The 15,773-nt window shown below is 44.4% G+C and overlaps 1 protein-coding gene across 1 annotated transcript in view; it reads left to right on the forward strand.

The window, feature by feature from the left end:
• The window catches only part of POU6F2 (POU class 6 homeobox 2), a 400,577-nt gene that overhangs the window by 266,722 nt on the left and 118,082 nt on the right, over positions 1 to 15,773 (forward strand). The window contains exon 5 of the mRNA XM_055085090.1: positions 12,900 to 13,192. Coding sequence (XP_054941065.1) covers positions 12,900 to 13,192 — 293 coding nt within the window. The remainder of the gene's footprint in view (positions 1 to 12,899; positions 13,193 to 15,773) is intronic.

The raw sequence follows: 15,773 nt of genomic DNA on the forward strand, positions 1-15,773 counted from the left end.
CGGGCCCAGCCGCTCCGCGGCATGCGGGATCCTCCCGGACCGGTGCACGAACCCGCGTCCCCCGCATCGGCAGGCGGGCTCTCAACCACTGCGCCACCAGGGAAGCCCCAAGGGTATATTTCTGATGTCTGTGTCTCGAAATATAAAAATAAATGTAGCTTAAGGAGAGTTTTATCATTTATTGTGCAGGCCACGAAAAGCTAGGATATGTATGGTCCTAGTATCATGTCTTGAGTTTAGATTTCTTCATCTGTAAAGTGAGGGGAGATATACGCTATTTCCTCTTCTCAAAAAATAAGCAAGAACCGATAAGGTAAGATCTATAAAGTTTTTTGGCAACCCAGAAGTTGTCGTATAGGAACAAAATTGAATTGCCTGTTTATGGAGTTTAAAGTTCAGCCTAGAAAAGGAAGATTTGTAGTGATTGGGGGGAAATTAAAAAGAAGAGAACATAGTCAGATCCTTAAAAAGAAACATGCTGTACAGCCTAGCCTTCTAAAGGAATCAGCCACCGCATCTTTGTCACTTAACTTTTTTTAATCTGAACTGACAGATCACTGGAGAATAACCGTAGGGAATAATCCCCACACTGGCAGAGGGGACGGATTAAATCAACCATGAAAATAAGCACTGGCCCATGTCTCTATAGCCTAAAAGAAATTTGAGTGAACATAGTGCTGTGTTTAAACCATGGAGCAGCATCCATTGAACTGCCTGTAACATTTTCTCCTGCAAATGCCCATTTGAAGGGAAAGGCAAACACCAATGTTTTGAAACCCAGGGTACATCTTACTTGCTCTGCTAACTTAAAAAAAATTATGTTATTATTTTATTAGCTTATTTATAAAATAAGCATGTGTCTCCCTTTCCCCCATATCATGGCTTCATTTTTAGTGAGTATGGCTTCACTTCTACCCTAAAAATTTTTAAATATCCCTGGGAAAACCATGCTCAATAAATGTTAGCTATAATTTTAAACCTTTTAACCTCCAGTGAAAAGGTGGATTGGCCTTCTGAGAAGAGGTTATCAAAGATTTAAATAACTGTTTTTCACATTTAAGGAGGAAAAATAATGGGATTGAATGTTACATGAGCGCTTTTTTGAGTTGCTTTCTATTTCACCCTAATGCATTTTCTGTTATTAAACGAATATGGTATTAAGAAGGAAGGGTGGCATAGTCAGTGACGTACTCTTAATCTCAGACCTCTAAAAACAAACAAACAAAACCCCCTTAGTTATCCTGAACTGGAGAATTAGCAGAGCAGTGAGAACTGATACCCAAGGAGAATCTCACGTTTCAGCCAGATCCTTCACCAAGCCTTTGCTAAACTCCGTTTAGAAAAGGAAACCGGGACTTCCGTGGCGGTCCAGTGGTTAAGACTTCGCCTTCCAATGCAGGGGTTGTGGGTTCGATCCCTGGCAGGGAGCTAAGATCCCACATGCCTCACGACCAAAAAACCAAAACATAAAACAGAAGCAATTTAGGGCTTCCCTGGTGGCGCAGTGGCTGAGAGTCTGCCTGCCGATGCAGGGGACACGGGTTCGTGCCCCGGTCCAGGAGGATCCCACATGCCGCGGAGCGGCCGGGCCCGTGAGCCATGGCCGCTGAGCCTACGCATCCGAAACCAGTCCTTATTGGAGGGTTAAGATTCTCTGATGAATAAATTTGGCCTCATCCGTTGAGCAAAAGGATTTCAAATCAAGAGTGAGTATTTCCGTATACGGTCTATGATCCCTGCAGGTTATGGAAAAATTAATCAAGCAAAATCAAGGAACAGAATCTAGAATTCTGGAATTTAGTTAAAATGCACACTCAAACCCTACAAGTTCTAATTTGATATGGTATTACCACCTGAAGAAGACTTGAAAATCTGATGGCAATAGGCAGGTGGGGGTTATTTAAATCTTTTTTTCTGAAGGAAGATCTTATTTTTAAAAGTTTAGTATTGATGGAGCTGCATTTTCTTGGCTCATGCTGTACGCTATTTGAGGAGAGAATATCCACGCCAGGTTCCTCAGAGCTAAAAATCCCTGACACTGATGCTTTTCCAGTGCTTGGGGAGAGTTCTTCTAGGCCCCAGGTTGTCCTAGTTAGTCATAGAACGTTCCAGCTCTGGTTTCCCATCTTTGAATCTTTCAAGAACATTTTTTGTATTTCTTTTTCCTCTCCTATTAGACTATCTGAAACACGTGGCCTTCAGGGAATTTGCATTTTTTAAGAAATTCATATGCGTGTACCCTCTCAACACCTATTTACATTTTTAATCATCCAAAGATGTTTCTTATGCTTACCGGAAGTTTCTCTTTGGCATGAATTAACCAATTTCACCACACTGGATAAGCTTGGTTCTAGATTAATCCATGCAGCCTTATTAAGGGTAAACTTAAGAATTTCATTAGGCTTATTTTATACTGAAGAGAGCTCATTACTTCCTCCAGAGACCCTGATATATAACACATATATTGTGTGTGTGTATATATATATATAAATTATATGTGTATGTATATATACATTTATATATTGCATTGTGCATATATGTACATTGTATTTATGTATATATACATTGTATATATGTACTTATTAATATATATACATTGTACATATGTACATTATGTGTACATATACATTGCATATATGGACATCATCCATATATATGCATTGTACATATGTACATGGTATATACATGTGTACATTATATATACACTGTGTGTATATATATATACATCGTATATATGTACATTGTGTGTGTACGTATATATATGTGTAAAACACTTCTTCATCTATTAAATGGTCATGTATGACTACGTCAGATAGAGACACCTTCAGGTTACTCCTAAGTGGATTCCTCTCAATATTAGTTCCACACACATGCATAAATTTGGGTCAAAGAAAAGCAAGATGATGGGGTTCCGAGGTCACATGAGTTTGGTCAGTGTTAGATGAAGAAGTATTAATCAGGTTTCTTTAATGCTGAAATTCGAAGTCATTAATATTCTGATGCTCATTATGGATTTCCAAAAGTAGGATACAACATGTCATGTCTCATAAATCATTTGCCCATGGAACAGTTTTCTTTCATGGGACGTATCTGGGGACTAGCATCCTGTGAAATGGTCTCTGAGAACATGTCTCCCACCATCAGGAACAGATGTCTATTGTGGATTTTTCAAAAGAAGTTTCATGCCTCAATTGGTGTCATCAACAAAGCCCAAGGTGAATTCAGTCCCATTTAAGGTCTAGATCTCAGTGTAAGGAACTCAAGAAACTCAATCCAAATAGTGTCCTGGGATGGATCTGAATATCACAATATCTCAGCTAGACTCCTCTCCACCCTCAAGATTACTCCCCCAAGGCAGTCACGTTGAACCATTTCTGGTTTCAGCCTTATAGGTTTACCTCCACATTTCTAAATACTTTCCATTTACCTCCGACTCGATTTATTAGCTTTATGTACCATCTGTTCATTTCTGCTATGGTGTATTTGGGTTTAGCTCACTTATAACATCTCCCACTTTCTCCTCCTCCCTCCTCCTAATAGAAGTATAGAGCTATTTTTTGTTAACTTTGTAACTTTAAATAGCATATTTAAATCCCCATTTGTTCTGTCAACTATAGAGGTGTCTCTTGATTCCCCACTCGGTGCTCTGGTCCTCACTTCCCCTCCTCCCTCCCACCAACCTCTCACTTCTCCCTTGTCAAGGATGATAGCATTTGTATTCTCATTAAATCCTTCCTACTTTGTTTACAGGTTGTTTCAAAAAATTGAAGTCTAGTAAACATTCTTAACTTTAATGTGGCTACCTAATTATTTCCTGCAGAGCCAAAATATGTGCTCTGATCAGATGTCCTTCTCAGTCTGGATTTTTGTGCCCCTCAAAGAAAATACTCAAATAGACTATCCTTTCATACTCTACCAAGTGCTCAAAATTATGCCACATTTTATTGCACAGTTGAGTCATGTTGTTTGTCTCGTCTCTTGTTTCTTATAAACTATGCATTTCTTCTTCTGTTATTTGTTGGTTTTGCCGGAAGTGTCTTATTGCCCATCCCTTTGATGATGATGATGAAAAGAATGGTGTACCTTCTGTAGAAAGTAGTCACCATCTTTCAGCTTCTTACTTTTTCTATAGCATTAAATCCATTCAGTTTTTCTTCTTGGAGCTCAATGACTTCTTGTTCTAGTTCGGAACAGATGCTTCATTTCTAGATTGTGGCTTTCCCAGGCAGCTTTGTTGTTTTCCCTGAAGTTTATAGTTTCCTTTCTTTTTTTTTTTTTTTTCATACTCAAATTCTTCCAAAAGCACAAATATTTTATCACTTCCATGGAATCCCCCTTTTTTTCTGGACATATTTCACTAGAGCCCTTCCTTTATGCTGCAGTCTGGACTTGGGTACTCTTTAGAACTTCCAGACAGCTGTCATTGTGGGGCTCCCTTGTCCTGTTCTTGTGGGGGATGCACACTGCTTCCTGCATCCTAAATCTTCCTCCTTCTTGGTTCACCCCCTTATCTTGCTGAAGTATCTATTCAACTTCCTAAGAAAAAGGTAAGTAAAGATAAGCTAAGTCCTTGTAAGTTCCAAAATGGGCCTTCTTCCACTCTCACTGTTAACAGTTTAGCCAGCAATAAAATTCTTGGCCGGAGATCATTTTCTTTCAGAACGTAGAAGGCATTGCCCCACTGGTTTTAGCTTTTTATTGTTTTGCTAATGAGAAGTATGGTGCCTGTTTGCGTTATGTCTCTTTGTATGTGGCCTTTTATTTGTCTCTCTGAAATCTTATTTAGGATTAAAAAAAATCTTTATCTCTGGTGTTCTGCAATTCCATGGGGGAAGTATCAGTATCATGGGGGGTGTTTTTCCTTTCACCTTGGTTGGCACTCAGTGGGAACCTGGATGGACTTCTCAAGACTCGGAAGAGCGATGAAGAGCTCTGTGTATTGGGGTGAGACTGTGAACTGCCTGGTTTCTTCAGGGTGACTGAGAAGAGGAGGATGTACTTTGGGGGTGCCACATCCACATTGGAAATCCTAATTCTTCCCCAGTTTTTTCAGTTTCTTTAGAGGAGAGCCTTCCCATTATTTTCCTGAGAGTTGAGGCCTAGCTGGGGGCCATTCTGCAGGCAGAGATGTTGGGAGGTCAGCTGTTCCAGAGGAAGGCCTCAGCAAACCCCTGTGGGAATTCAGGGGAACTTGCCACCTTGAGTTCTCAGCCTCCCTGATACATTGCTGGGTGGGTGCAGCTCCCCTTGGGATGGCCCATGCCACCACTTCACCCCTTTGCTTTACAGTGGGCACTTGTCCTCCACCTTTTCCATCTTCCCTATTTAATGGGGCATCTAAAAGCAAACAGTATGTCTTGGACTTATGATACTCCAACAAGAGTGCTCCCCTAAATGTCAACAAAGGCAGTAATGGGTGGCAAATTGCTCTTCTATCTCAAAGAAGGTGTTAAAGAATGCTGGAAGATTCCCAGATGTCTGTTTTCTCTTCTTTCCGACCAGTGATTTTTGTTTCGATATTTTTTGCCAATGGAAGAACAGATTCATTTTTTGAAAAGAAATAGCCTCAAAATTATGGAGATGGAGAAACAAACTGCTCAGGTTGAAGGCCAAGGGAGGAGCCTTCCCCTCCTGGATGGGCTGCTAGGAGCCCCAAGGCCAATAGCTCCTGATCCCCGTTGGGGGGGCGGTGCTTTAGAAAGCAGACTTTGACCTACCCTCCGGAATCCACTTGTCTAACAAGTTCCCCAGGTGATTCGGGTCCATAATTTGAGACAGAGCTGGGGAGAACACCTGACCGAAGAAAGAAGCTTGCGTGGCTCAGGCGCAATACATGGAAGTTTGTGGGAATATGCTCATTGGAAGAATTTCTCTCTTTGTTTTCCCCTGACATCTCAAGAGATACTTAGATCTCTGCCTTAAATGCAAACAGAGCAAATGACAGATTAAAGATATGTATTAGCAATATTTCTGGAGCTGAGAACACTGACCGATGTGAGATGGTTACACATCATAATCTTTGAGGCAGAACTGATTTTGCTTGTTTGGGGGCATTGCTGCCAAAATAAAGGCAAATTTTCCAGAAAGTCTTCACCTTCTGTACTTTTTCAAAATCCCAAGTCCCCCAAATGCTGTTTCCATGTACTTTACAAACACTTCTGTCTGCCGGTGCATGCTAGGGATGCTGTTAATGAGGGTACCAGGAAGAGTTCCTGACCTGCCTCCTTGCTTCAGCTACCTTGGATGTTATTACTTGGTGGGGGGTTGGAAGGAGGGAAGATGTCCAGTTTTACCGACTCAAATTCTTCTGGTTGAGTTGTTCTAGATTCCATTTTTTTCTTCTCCTAGGGATTTCAGTGGGCAAGAAAAGTGAACAGTAAATACAGAGTCAGGGAGGCAAAGGCTGCGTACATCAGGGAGCACGGGATCTCCTTTTCGGTGGCCCGTGAGTTCACTGATTTGTAAGACTGGGGCTGATCTGGGAGTCACTGTCCCCAATTAAGGGACAAAGCCATTTGGAGAACTCCTAGCTGCCACCTGACTATACTCTAGAGACAACACATCACAGAGTTCCATGGACAGCGTAACCTGATGCCCTACTTGGTTACTTTCCTTAAAATGTCACCAAGCTGCGCACAGTGTCGGGGCCCGCCCGGGGTCTAAGTGTAGAGGAAGCATTCTCTCACCACAGAGGCAAACTTGTGACACGAAGGAAGTGTGCTGTGGCCCTCCCCCACCTCCCATCCACTCGTACCTCTCACCCCCTTTCCCTCGACCCCATGTCCCTGGTCTTAAAATAACTCATGGCTCACACTCAAATTAGCATCTTTATCCTCAAAATGCACATTTATATTTCATATCAGCAGGCTTTAAAAACCATTTTGCCTGCAGCAGGACAGGGGTACAACTGTACACACTCTCCCAGGGGCTGAATGATTCATCACTGAGCAGACACCTTCAAAGCAGCCTCTGTAAGCCGGGGACCTGTGCCACCTCTTCTCAAGAGCAGGGCCGTGGAGGGCACCCCTCTACGAGGGAGTAGTTATCTTCGTCCCAACCCTCAGGGGGAAATAGCTTGCCCCTGATCCTGTTACGTCAAGAGGCTTTGGGAAGTGGCAGACCTAAGACTGAGTCGGCCATAGCGCTCATTAGCTGTGGGAACTCAGGCAGGTCACTTAACCTTTCTGAGCCCAAGTTCTATACGTATAACATGGCAGTGATATCATCTATCCATATGGTTGTCCTGAAAAGTTAATTCATCCGGGGACTTCCCTGGCGGTCCAGTGGTTAGGCCTCCGTGTTTCCAATGAAGGGGGCACAGGTTCAATCCCTGGTCGGGGAACTAAGATCCCACATGCCACATGGTGTGGCCAAAGGAAAAGCTAATTTATCCATTCTTAATGGCAGTGCTTTCCAAGCTGTGAAGCACTGTCTGATTTTGAACCCAAGTTGCCGTCACTGTTCTTCGCCTGCTCAGGGTCCAGCTTCGGCAGCGTTTCCAGAGGGGTGTCTCGTGTGCGCCTAGGACTGAATCCATGGTCCACGTTGATAGCAGTCCATTGGTCCCACTTGCAGACCTGTGCCCCTCCCCCTCCAGCAGACACAGCATTCTCCCCCCGGGGCCCCCCGGCCTCCTGCAGCCCTGCGCACGTCTCTCCCTCTGCTCTGCCAGGCACAGCCCTAGCCCTGGCGACTGCACAGCCATGCGGAGTGGAGAAGGGCTGTCCCCTTCCCTCGCGGGGTCCCAAGGCAGTGCGGCTTGGTCTCCCGTGTGCGGATGTGGAGAAACAGCTATTAGCTATTAATAATATTGTTATTATTACTACTATTACAGTAAAATACACATAGCATAAAATTTGCCATTTTAACCATCTTAAAGCGTACAATTCAGTGGCATTAAATACGTTCACAATGTTGTCCAACCCTCACGGTTCGATCCCTGGTCGGGGAACTAAGATCCCACATGCCACATGGTGTGGCCAAAGGAAAAGCTAATTTATCCATTCTTAATGGCAGTGCTTTCCAAGCTGTGAAGCACTGTCTGATTTTGAACCCAAGTTGCCGTCACTGTTCTTCGCCTGCTCAGGGTCCAGCTTCGGCAGCGTTTCCAGAGGGGTGTCTCGTGTGCGCCTAGGACTGAATCCATGGTCCACGTTGATAGCAGTCCATTGGTCCCACTTGCAGACCTGTGCCCCTCCCCCTCCAGCAGACACAGCATTCTCCCCCCGGGGCCCCCCGGCCTCCTGCAGCCCTGCGCACGTCTCTCCCTCTGCTCTGCCAGGCACAGCCCTAGCCCTGGCGACTGCACAGCCATGCGGAGTGGAGAAGGGCTGTCCCCTTCCCTCGCGGGGTCCCAAGGCAGTGCGGCTTGGTCTCCCGTGTGCGGATGTGGAGAAACAGCTATTAGCTATTAATAATATTGTTATTATTACTACTATTACAGTAAAATACACATAGCATAAAATTTGCCATTTTAACCATCTTAAAGCGTACAATTCAGTGGCATTAAATACGTTCACAATGTTGTCCAACCCTCACCACTATCTAGTTCTAGAACTTTTTCATCACCCCCGCCCAGGAACCCCATACCCGTGGGCAGTTACCCCCCAGCCCCTGGCAACCACCAATCTGCTTTCTGTCTCTGTGGATTCGCCTATTCTGTACATTCCATATAAATGCAACTATCCAGTATGTGGTCTTTGGCATCTGGCTTCTTGCCCTTAGCAAGAAGTTCAAGGTTGCCCTTTGTGTTTTTACTTGGTGCTCCTCCCCTCCCTAGGACCAGGCTTGTGCCAGGGGACTGGGCTAAGGATGGGCTTGAAGAGCCATTACCATCACGCTCTTTGCAGGATTCCTGGGCACTTGCAGTGATAAACCCTGCCCGCTTCCCTCCTCCTTAGCACGGGGCCTCTCCCCTCTGTAAATGTATTGCTATAAGGCAACTCAGGTCCCAGCCAGGCCCAGAGCTTGTAATCCTTCCCAGCAGACTCCCAAACCCAAGCCTCCAGTTTGCCAGCCGTGCCCACAGATCCCCGAACCTGGAATGTCCCAGAAAGTGCTGACACTGAGCCCCTGACTACAATGATTATAGTGGGTCTGATGTTGTACTTTGTGTTAACGAAGGTGAGTGAGCGTGTTGCTAAGAATCACACTTCCCTTAGCATTTGAGTCCTGTTCGGCTTTCTGTGAACCCCAAGGTGTTTCAGTACCTTGCAAAGTACAAGACACGTTTGTATTTCTCCAGCATCATTCACGGCCTTGCCCTTCACGGGCAGGTAGAGAGGATGAGTTTACTTTCCGTTTCTCTGCCGTGGAAGTAATTGTATGTAAAGCCCATCCCATATAGTTCTGATACCTCTGTGGTGGAGCTTTATTTATGTGCCTGGTTTCCTGAGAACCCCTTTAACAAAGATCCCAAAGAAGAAACTGTTTTCCCTAAATTAGTTGATAGATAGAAACTGAACAAATGGAGAAATGCAAGCTTCTTGACTTCTCCTTTGTGATATTAAATTATTTATTTGGGAAGTTCCAATCCACTCTAGGAAATTCCAAGTTCGATAGAAAATTGTTTTGTGTTTCTTTTTCAAAATTGTAAGTTTTTAAAATTTCAAACATCCTAATGAAAACTTCTGTTTTAGTTCTTTTTTAGTTCTTTCATACCTACTGTTAATGTAGTTAAATTTTATATTAAACATTGGCCCATGGAGTGTATAGTAACCAGACATACAGGAAATAATCATCAAAGGACATAAATACCAGGGAAGAAAGTAAAGTCTTAAATCTTCTATGAAATAGGGTCAAAGCTTTACCCCCAACAATCATCCTTTTACCTGCAAACATCCTCTGTAGTTGAAATATGTCCTTGAACCTTCCTAACTTGTATCTGTATCTCAGTATGCTTTATACAGTGAGCGATTTAGAGGCTCCATATTTTAGCATTTTTTTTGCTTTTGTTTTCATATTATTGTGTAGGTGCCTTTGGCATTTTTTTAGACCAGAGTGGCATTCTTGTACAGCCCCCTCACGCTTTTCTTTGCATCCAGTACATACCTGAACATATTTTGTTGTCCATCATTTCTTGCTTGCAAATGTCAAATTAGTTCATGTAACTCAAAGGGGTTTAGTTTAGGTTAATGCCTTCCCAGGCAAGATGCGGGTTAGGGGAAAGACATAGCCAAGCGATGTGAACTCACCAACATCAAGAAACGAAGACATATTTGGGACCACGTCTCATTAGTAGGTTAGGGTCTGCTGCACCTACCTGTCTGCCAATGTCTGTCTGCCAATATTCCCCAGTCTTTCCTGTTTTCAAATGCTGATTTAGATAAATGCTTTTCTAACCAAAATGAAACAGTATGGTATTTAAGTCAACCATGAAAATAAGCACTGACATATGTGCCCCCCACCTGAAAGAAATCAGGACAGGCTTGATTCGAATCAGGCAGGAGGCCAGATGCAATCAGGTTCCCAAAGTCTATAACTCCACCAAAAGGAGAGCTCAAGCCCCACCCCCCCCAGGACCCTCCCTCCAGATTGCAGAAGATCCTGGGGGGTCAGAATTGAGCTGGGTTCCCAGCTGTTCAATAAAATGTGATTTTGTACAATAGGAGCAGGGAGAGGGGAAAATGGCAAAACCAGATCATTTTCTTAAAGTTCCGATAAATGGGATGCTAACTGGGTATTTTTTTTTTAATATGGACTTTATTTCTTAAAGCAGTTTTAGGTTTGCAGCAAAATTAAGCAGAAAGTTCAGAGTCCCCATTGACTGGGTATTTTCCAGCCCTCTCTCTCACAAGCCGTCTCTACCTGTAGAGTCCCAGAGCACTCTGGATTCAAATGAAAGGCAGGACGCACACTGGGCTGAGTGAACAGACCTAGAGTAACTCACTGACCCAGTGAGGACTTGCCATCCCCACTGGTCCAACATGGAAGCTCTACATGGACCTGAGAGCACAGAACTGGTATTTGGTGCCCCTGGGAAAAGGTCAAGCTCTCATTTCATCCATACAGCTATGCCTTGCTTTAAACAAAGCTGATTATATATTTAAAATCTGACTTATACCAGTGGTGAGTTGAGAGGGATCCATCTTCCTACTACTTCCAAAGACAGGCTCCCCCTCTCTAAGGTCTAAAATCATCAAAACGGCCCAAAGTTTCTATTCCAGGCAGTCCATTCTCCACACTGTCCTTCAGAAACATCACCTAAGCCGTACTGTCATCTGAGTGTCTCTCCAGCCTGGAATATCCTCTCTTCCTTCCTTCTGGGTAGAGAATTCACTCTCTTGAGCCCCCTCGGTCCTCATGAACACTGCCTTGGCCTCTCTAGCCCACAGAGAAACAAACCCCTCTCCTCATTTTCCTGGACCTTTTGGTCAGTTTCCACACTGTTGCCCATTTAGGCAATTAACTGAGATGTATCAAGCATCTCAGTTAATTAGCAGGACTGTAACAGGCACCCCAAACCTGATTATTTCTTACGAGTTAATCTTATATCCACAAATATACTATAAACCCCTTAAAGTCAGGACTACGTCTCCCCCTTAAATCCTACGTACTACCAGACACAGCACTAGTGCCTAGCTGGTGTTTTCATTTCACAAAATGATTCTTAATTTTACGAAAATAGTCCCTGGTTGACTTCCTTACAGAGAAACTTCAGATGTGCTCAACATAAGCTTCAATGTACATATATTTTTAAAGAACATCTTTGTTGTATGAAGTCAGGTGTATGATATGTCACTTTACAGAACCACTAGATTTTTTTTTTTAAGGAGCTTTTTTTTTTTTTTTTTTTTTTAATGGGGACTAGTTGAATGTTGCAAACAGGAGTTACTACTTTGGGGAATCTTGACTAATTCTAAGTAGGGGAGGAACAGGATAGCATTGCAGCCAAGGCCCATGGGTTCAACATTGATCCTTATATTTATTTGTAGGCTTATTAGAAAGCTTTTAGGCTGATATTCAGGCCAAGAAAAAAGTGAACTTGTAGCAGTACTTTTCTCTAGATCATTCTTTGGCCGAACTGTTTTCCTGCTGCAGAAATTGTTCAGGGCTAGATGGGCACATGGGAACAAATGTAGTGAGCTCGGTGTTAAGACAACTTATCCCACCAACGCTTACTTTTCACAGAACAAGGAAATCTGGAACGATGACTTCATCCTCTCGGTTCCTGGCTTGTCTTTGAGGTGCCAGTGTGACCAGTCACCACAGTGCACAGTCGCTGACTGTAACCCTTCTGGTGTGGGGCTGTGTCTCTCTGATGAGCAGGCCAAATGTTCAGACTCAAGCTTTTGATTCTGCAAAACTAAGAAGCATGGACTATCTTTAAATTTTTTTTAAAAACGGTAGAAACTTGAAACTCAATGTCTAAGCAAATTGGCGGAGGTCTGAAGCAGCGAGTAGAAATGACACCATTAGTGGTATCGATGATGAAAAGGAGATTACGAACACTTTAGCTTTCTGTTCTTAACTCCATTTGAGCATTTGCCAAAAGAATTAAATGGGTTGAACTTTAAAAATCTAAATCAGATCTTGAAAGTCTAGGTGTATTTCCCAAGCAGTGTGGAAAGGAAGAGAGGGAGAAAGTACTTAAAAATTACCTCTGTTCCTAGTACACCCCCTTGGTTTGCTCAGTCCCTTTGGGAGCAATGCTTGATGGGTCACACTCTGGTCCTCCCTAAATTTCAAAATTTCCCCGAGAAGTGACCCTTGTTCTCGCAGTGCCCCGCCACCCTCTGAAATACCACGGAGTTTCAGGGCATGCGGGTCAACTTTTTCTAAGGGGGAGCCGTCTCGGCTCGCGGGGTGCCGGCTGTCAAAGACACAGCACGCGGTTTGGTCGTGTACGTCTCAGCTCCACGTGTTTGTTTCAGCTCCACGTTCCCTGTGTCTCCTCGCAGCTACCTCATCCCTCAACTCCCAACTGCAGCAGCTCCAGCAGCTGCAGCAGCTCCAGCCGCCGCCGCCGCCCGCCCCGCCGGGCAGCCAGCACCCGCAGGCGCCCCCGCAGTCCCAGCCGCCGCCGCCGCCGCCGCCCGCCTCCCAGCCGCCGCCGGCTCCTCCCGCCCACCCTCAGCCCCAGAGCCGGAACCAACCGTCTCCAACCCAGCAGAGCTCCAGCTCCCCTCAGAAAGCCAGCCAGTCTCCGGGACACAGCCTCCCGTCGCCGCTCACGCCACCCAATCCTCTGCAGGTACGCTCCCCGCCCCGCCCCGCCCCGGGGACCGGGCCGCCGGCGGCGCCCTCCGCGCCTCCCAGCCGCCGCCGGCTCCTCCCGCCCACCCTCAGCCCCAGAGCCGGAACCAACCGTCTCCAACCCAGCAGAGCTCCAGCTCCCCTCAGAAAGCCAGCCAGTCTCCGGGACACAGCCTCCCGTCGCCGCTCACGCCACCCAATCCTCTGCAGGTACGCTCCCCGCCCCGCCCCGCCCCGCCCCGCCCCGGGGACCGGGCCGCCGGCGGCGCCCTCCGCGGAGGCAGAGGGCGGGCCGAACGTAGCATCCACTTCCGCAGCGTCTAATTCAGATTGATCTCTTAGAAGGGGGAAGAGGGGGCAGAGAGCGGGCGGCCGGGGATGCCTGTAAGCGAGACAGGTAGAAGCCCATGGACGTTGCCCTCCGAAGGATAAATGTTAGCTGCTTCCTCCTGTGAGGGCCAGCACAGTGAGTGCGCTTGTAGCCCGTAATAACTCCACTTTATGATACTTTCTGAAGGCAGCAAAGACAGCATCCAATGAAAATTATTACTAGCAGAGCTTTGTAGCCCCGTGGAGAGCTGCATCTCCTGTCCATGAGGCATGGTGGTTATTTCTCTATGTTATGAATACAGCAGTGTCTTACCTTAAGTACTTGGTGCCCTTTTGTTTCTGTTTCTCCAAAGACTCTCTGGGGTTAGGAAGGTAAAGAAATTTAGCCCCGGTCTTATGTCCCAGATTCCAACCATTACTCCATGGATTAACAAGTACTCTAAATTCATGCCGAGACCCTCCACAAATATGCATCTTTATAAAATAATAAAGCTTCCGTACATTTACTTTATTGCTGTGAAGCTGAGGGCATCCAAAATAGAATTTCAGGCTAATCATGAAAGCTCATCTTTAATCCACTCTCCTCGAGGCGCAATGAACAGGAGCATTCAGGAATATATAATTTTAACATATTCAGAAACTCATTTTTAACTTAGATGCCCTTAAAATAAATTAGCTTTAAAAGATAATGACTCTGATGCCAACAGATCAGCTCCAGACATTAATAGCTCGGTTTTGGACTTAAAAAACGTAACGATGTTTTTTTTCCAGGAAGATTTCAGATGATTTAGTACATTTGTAGTGCAGTGACACATTCCCACAGAGTGGAAAGCCTTGTGCACTCATTTCAAAGGCCAACTCACCTCCCTCCTTGATGGGGGGGTGCTCACACTGCAGTCAGTCCAGCCCTGCCCCACCTGAGGACAAGAGTGATGTTATCCTTTGGTCCGAAACAGCAAAGTATGCAGAGTCAAGATAAATTGGTCCGCAGACAGAAAGGCCAGTTGGATTAGAGACTTAGTGTTTTAGAACCGACTTAATTTGTTGTCCTGTAACTTTGTTTCTATGTGTTTGGCTTCTCAGTGGTGGCCCAAATTTTCTTGGAAATGGAAGCATTCGGGTGAGATGAGTAATTATTTTCCTTGGCGCTTGGGTCATGGCTACTTGCAGTTTGAGCATTTTCTCGAGTTGGGTTTGAAGGTGTATTTTTTAAAGTCTTACAAGTATGAGACAACACAATACCTTTGACATAAGACTGAAATGAACACAGGCTAAAAAGCTCTTGCTTGTACACTTGACATCTATGGGGAGAGTAGGTCTAATCAAATTTACCAGATGCGTGATGAGAGCAATCCTAATGTTTTCAGCATTTGGAATTCAACTCTGATTATTCCCAAGAATGGGTTTAATGCTTGTTTAAGAGCAGTTAAATTAGATCTATCTCAACACCATGTGATTAAACATTTCCTCTACGCGAGCCGTCAAAATACGTGAAATTACCAAAGAAAACTCGTGTCCTTCTCTGAGGGATGAGATTACTTAGTCCTGTATCCTGTAGAGTGAAGTGAAAGCTTTGAGTTCTGTGGACATCAGCCTTCTCAGAACACAGTCAACATCTTACGAATCTCTATCGGCCAGTAAAAGGCAAGTGTAGACTACCCATTTGAATAGCTGTTGACAGGACATTAGATGAGATGACCGTTCAGCCTCATGAAAAACAAATTCTACGAGGAGAATTTCCCAAAGTTCTCCTAATAGTTTCCCATGGAAATCCGGGAGCTGTTTCGTTTTTTTGTTTTTGCAACAAAAGAAGGCTCAGAATCACATTTATTTCTTCATAACCCTGAGAGAATATTCTAATTTTTCACTGTTGGAGTTTTAACTTACAAACTTACTAAGTATATTGATGAGATAATACTCTAACTTCTTCTGTGGGTCTGATGAATGACCACTGAATGGGTGATGTGGTGAAACTTTAAAAAATATTACTGAGTAGATAGGGAACTAATTTTGAATAAGTCTACATCAGTAGGCATAAAAGGATTTTTTTTTTTCTTTCACGATAGGCATGTGTGTAAAGGAAATTGAGAATGCCATGGTTTTGAAATATCGGTTTTTCAATACACTAGCTGAAGGGTTTTTGAATTTGTGGAACATGGAATGTTTGAACTTTGAAAAAGAAAACTATTTGAAAGGAACTGAAAGATACTTAACTCTCACAGGTAATGATCTTTATGAACTAGAATAAA

The sequence above is a fragment of the Physeter macrocephalus genome, chromosome 5 (assembly GCF_002837175.3).
Source record: "Physeter macrocephalus isolate SW-GA chromosome 5, ASM283717v5, whole genome shotgun sequence".
NCBI classification, from domain to species: Eukaryota; Metazoa; Chordata; class Mammalia; order Artiodactyla; family Physeteridae; genus Physeter; species Physeter macrocephalus.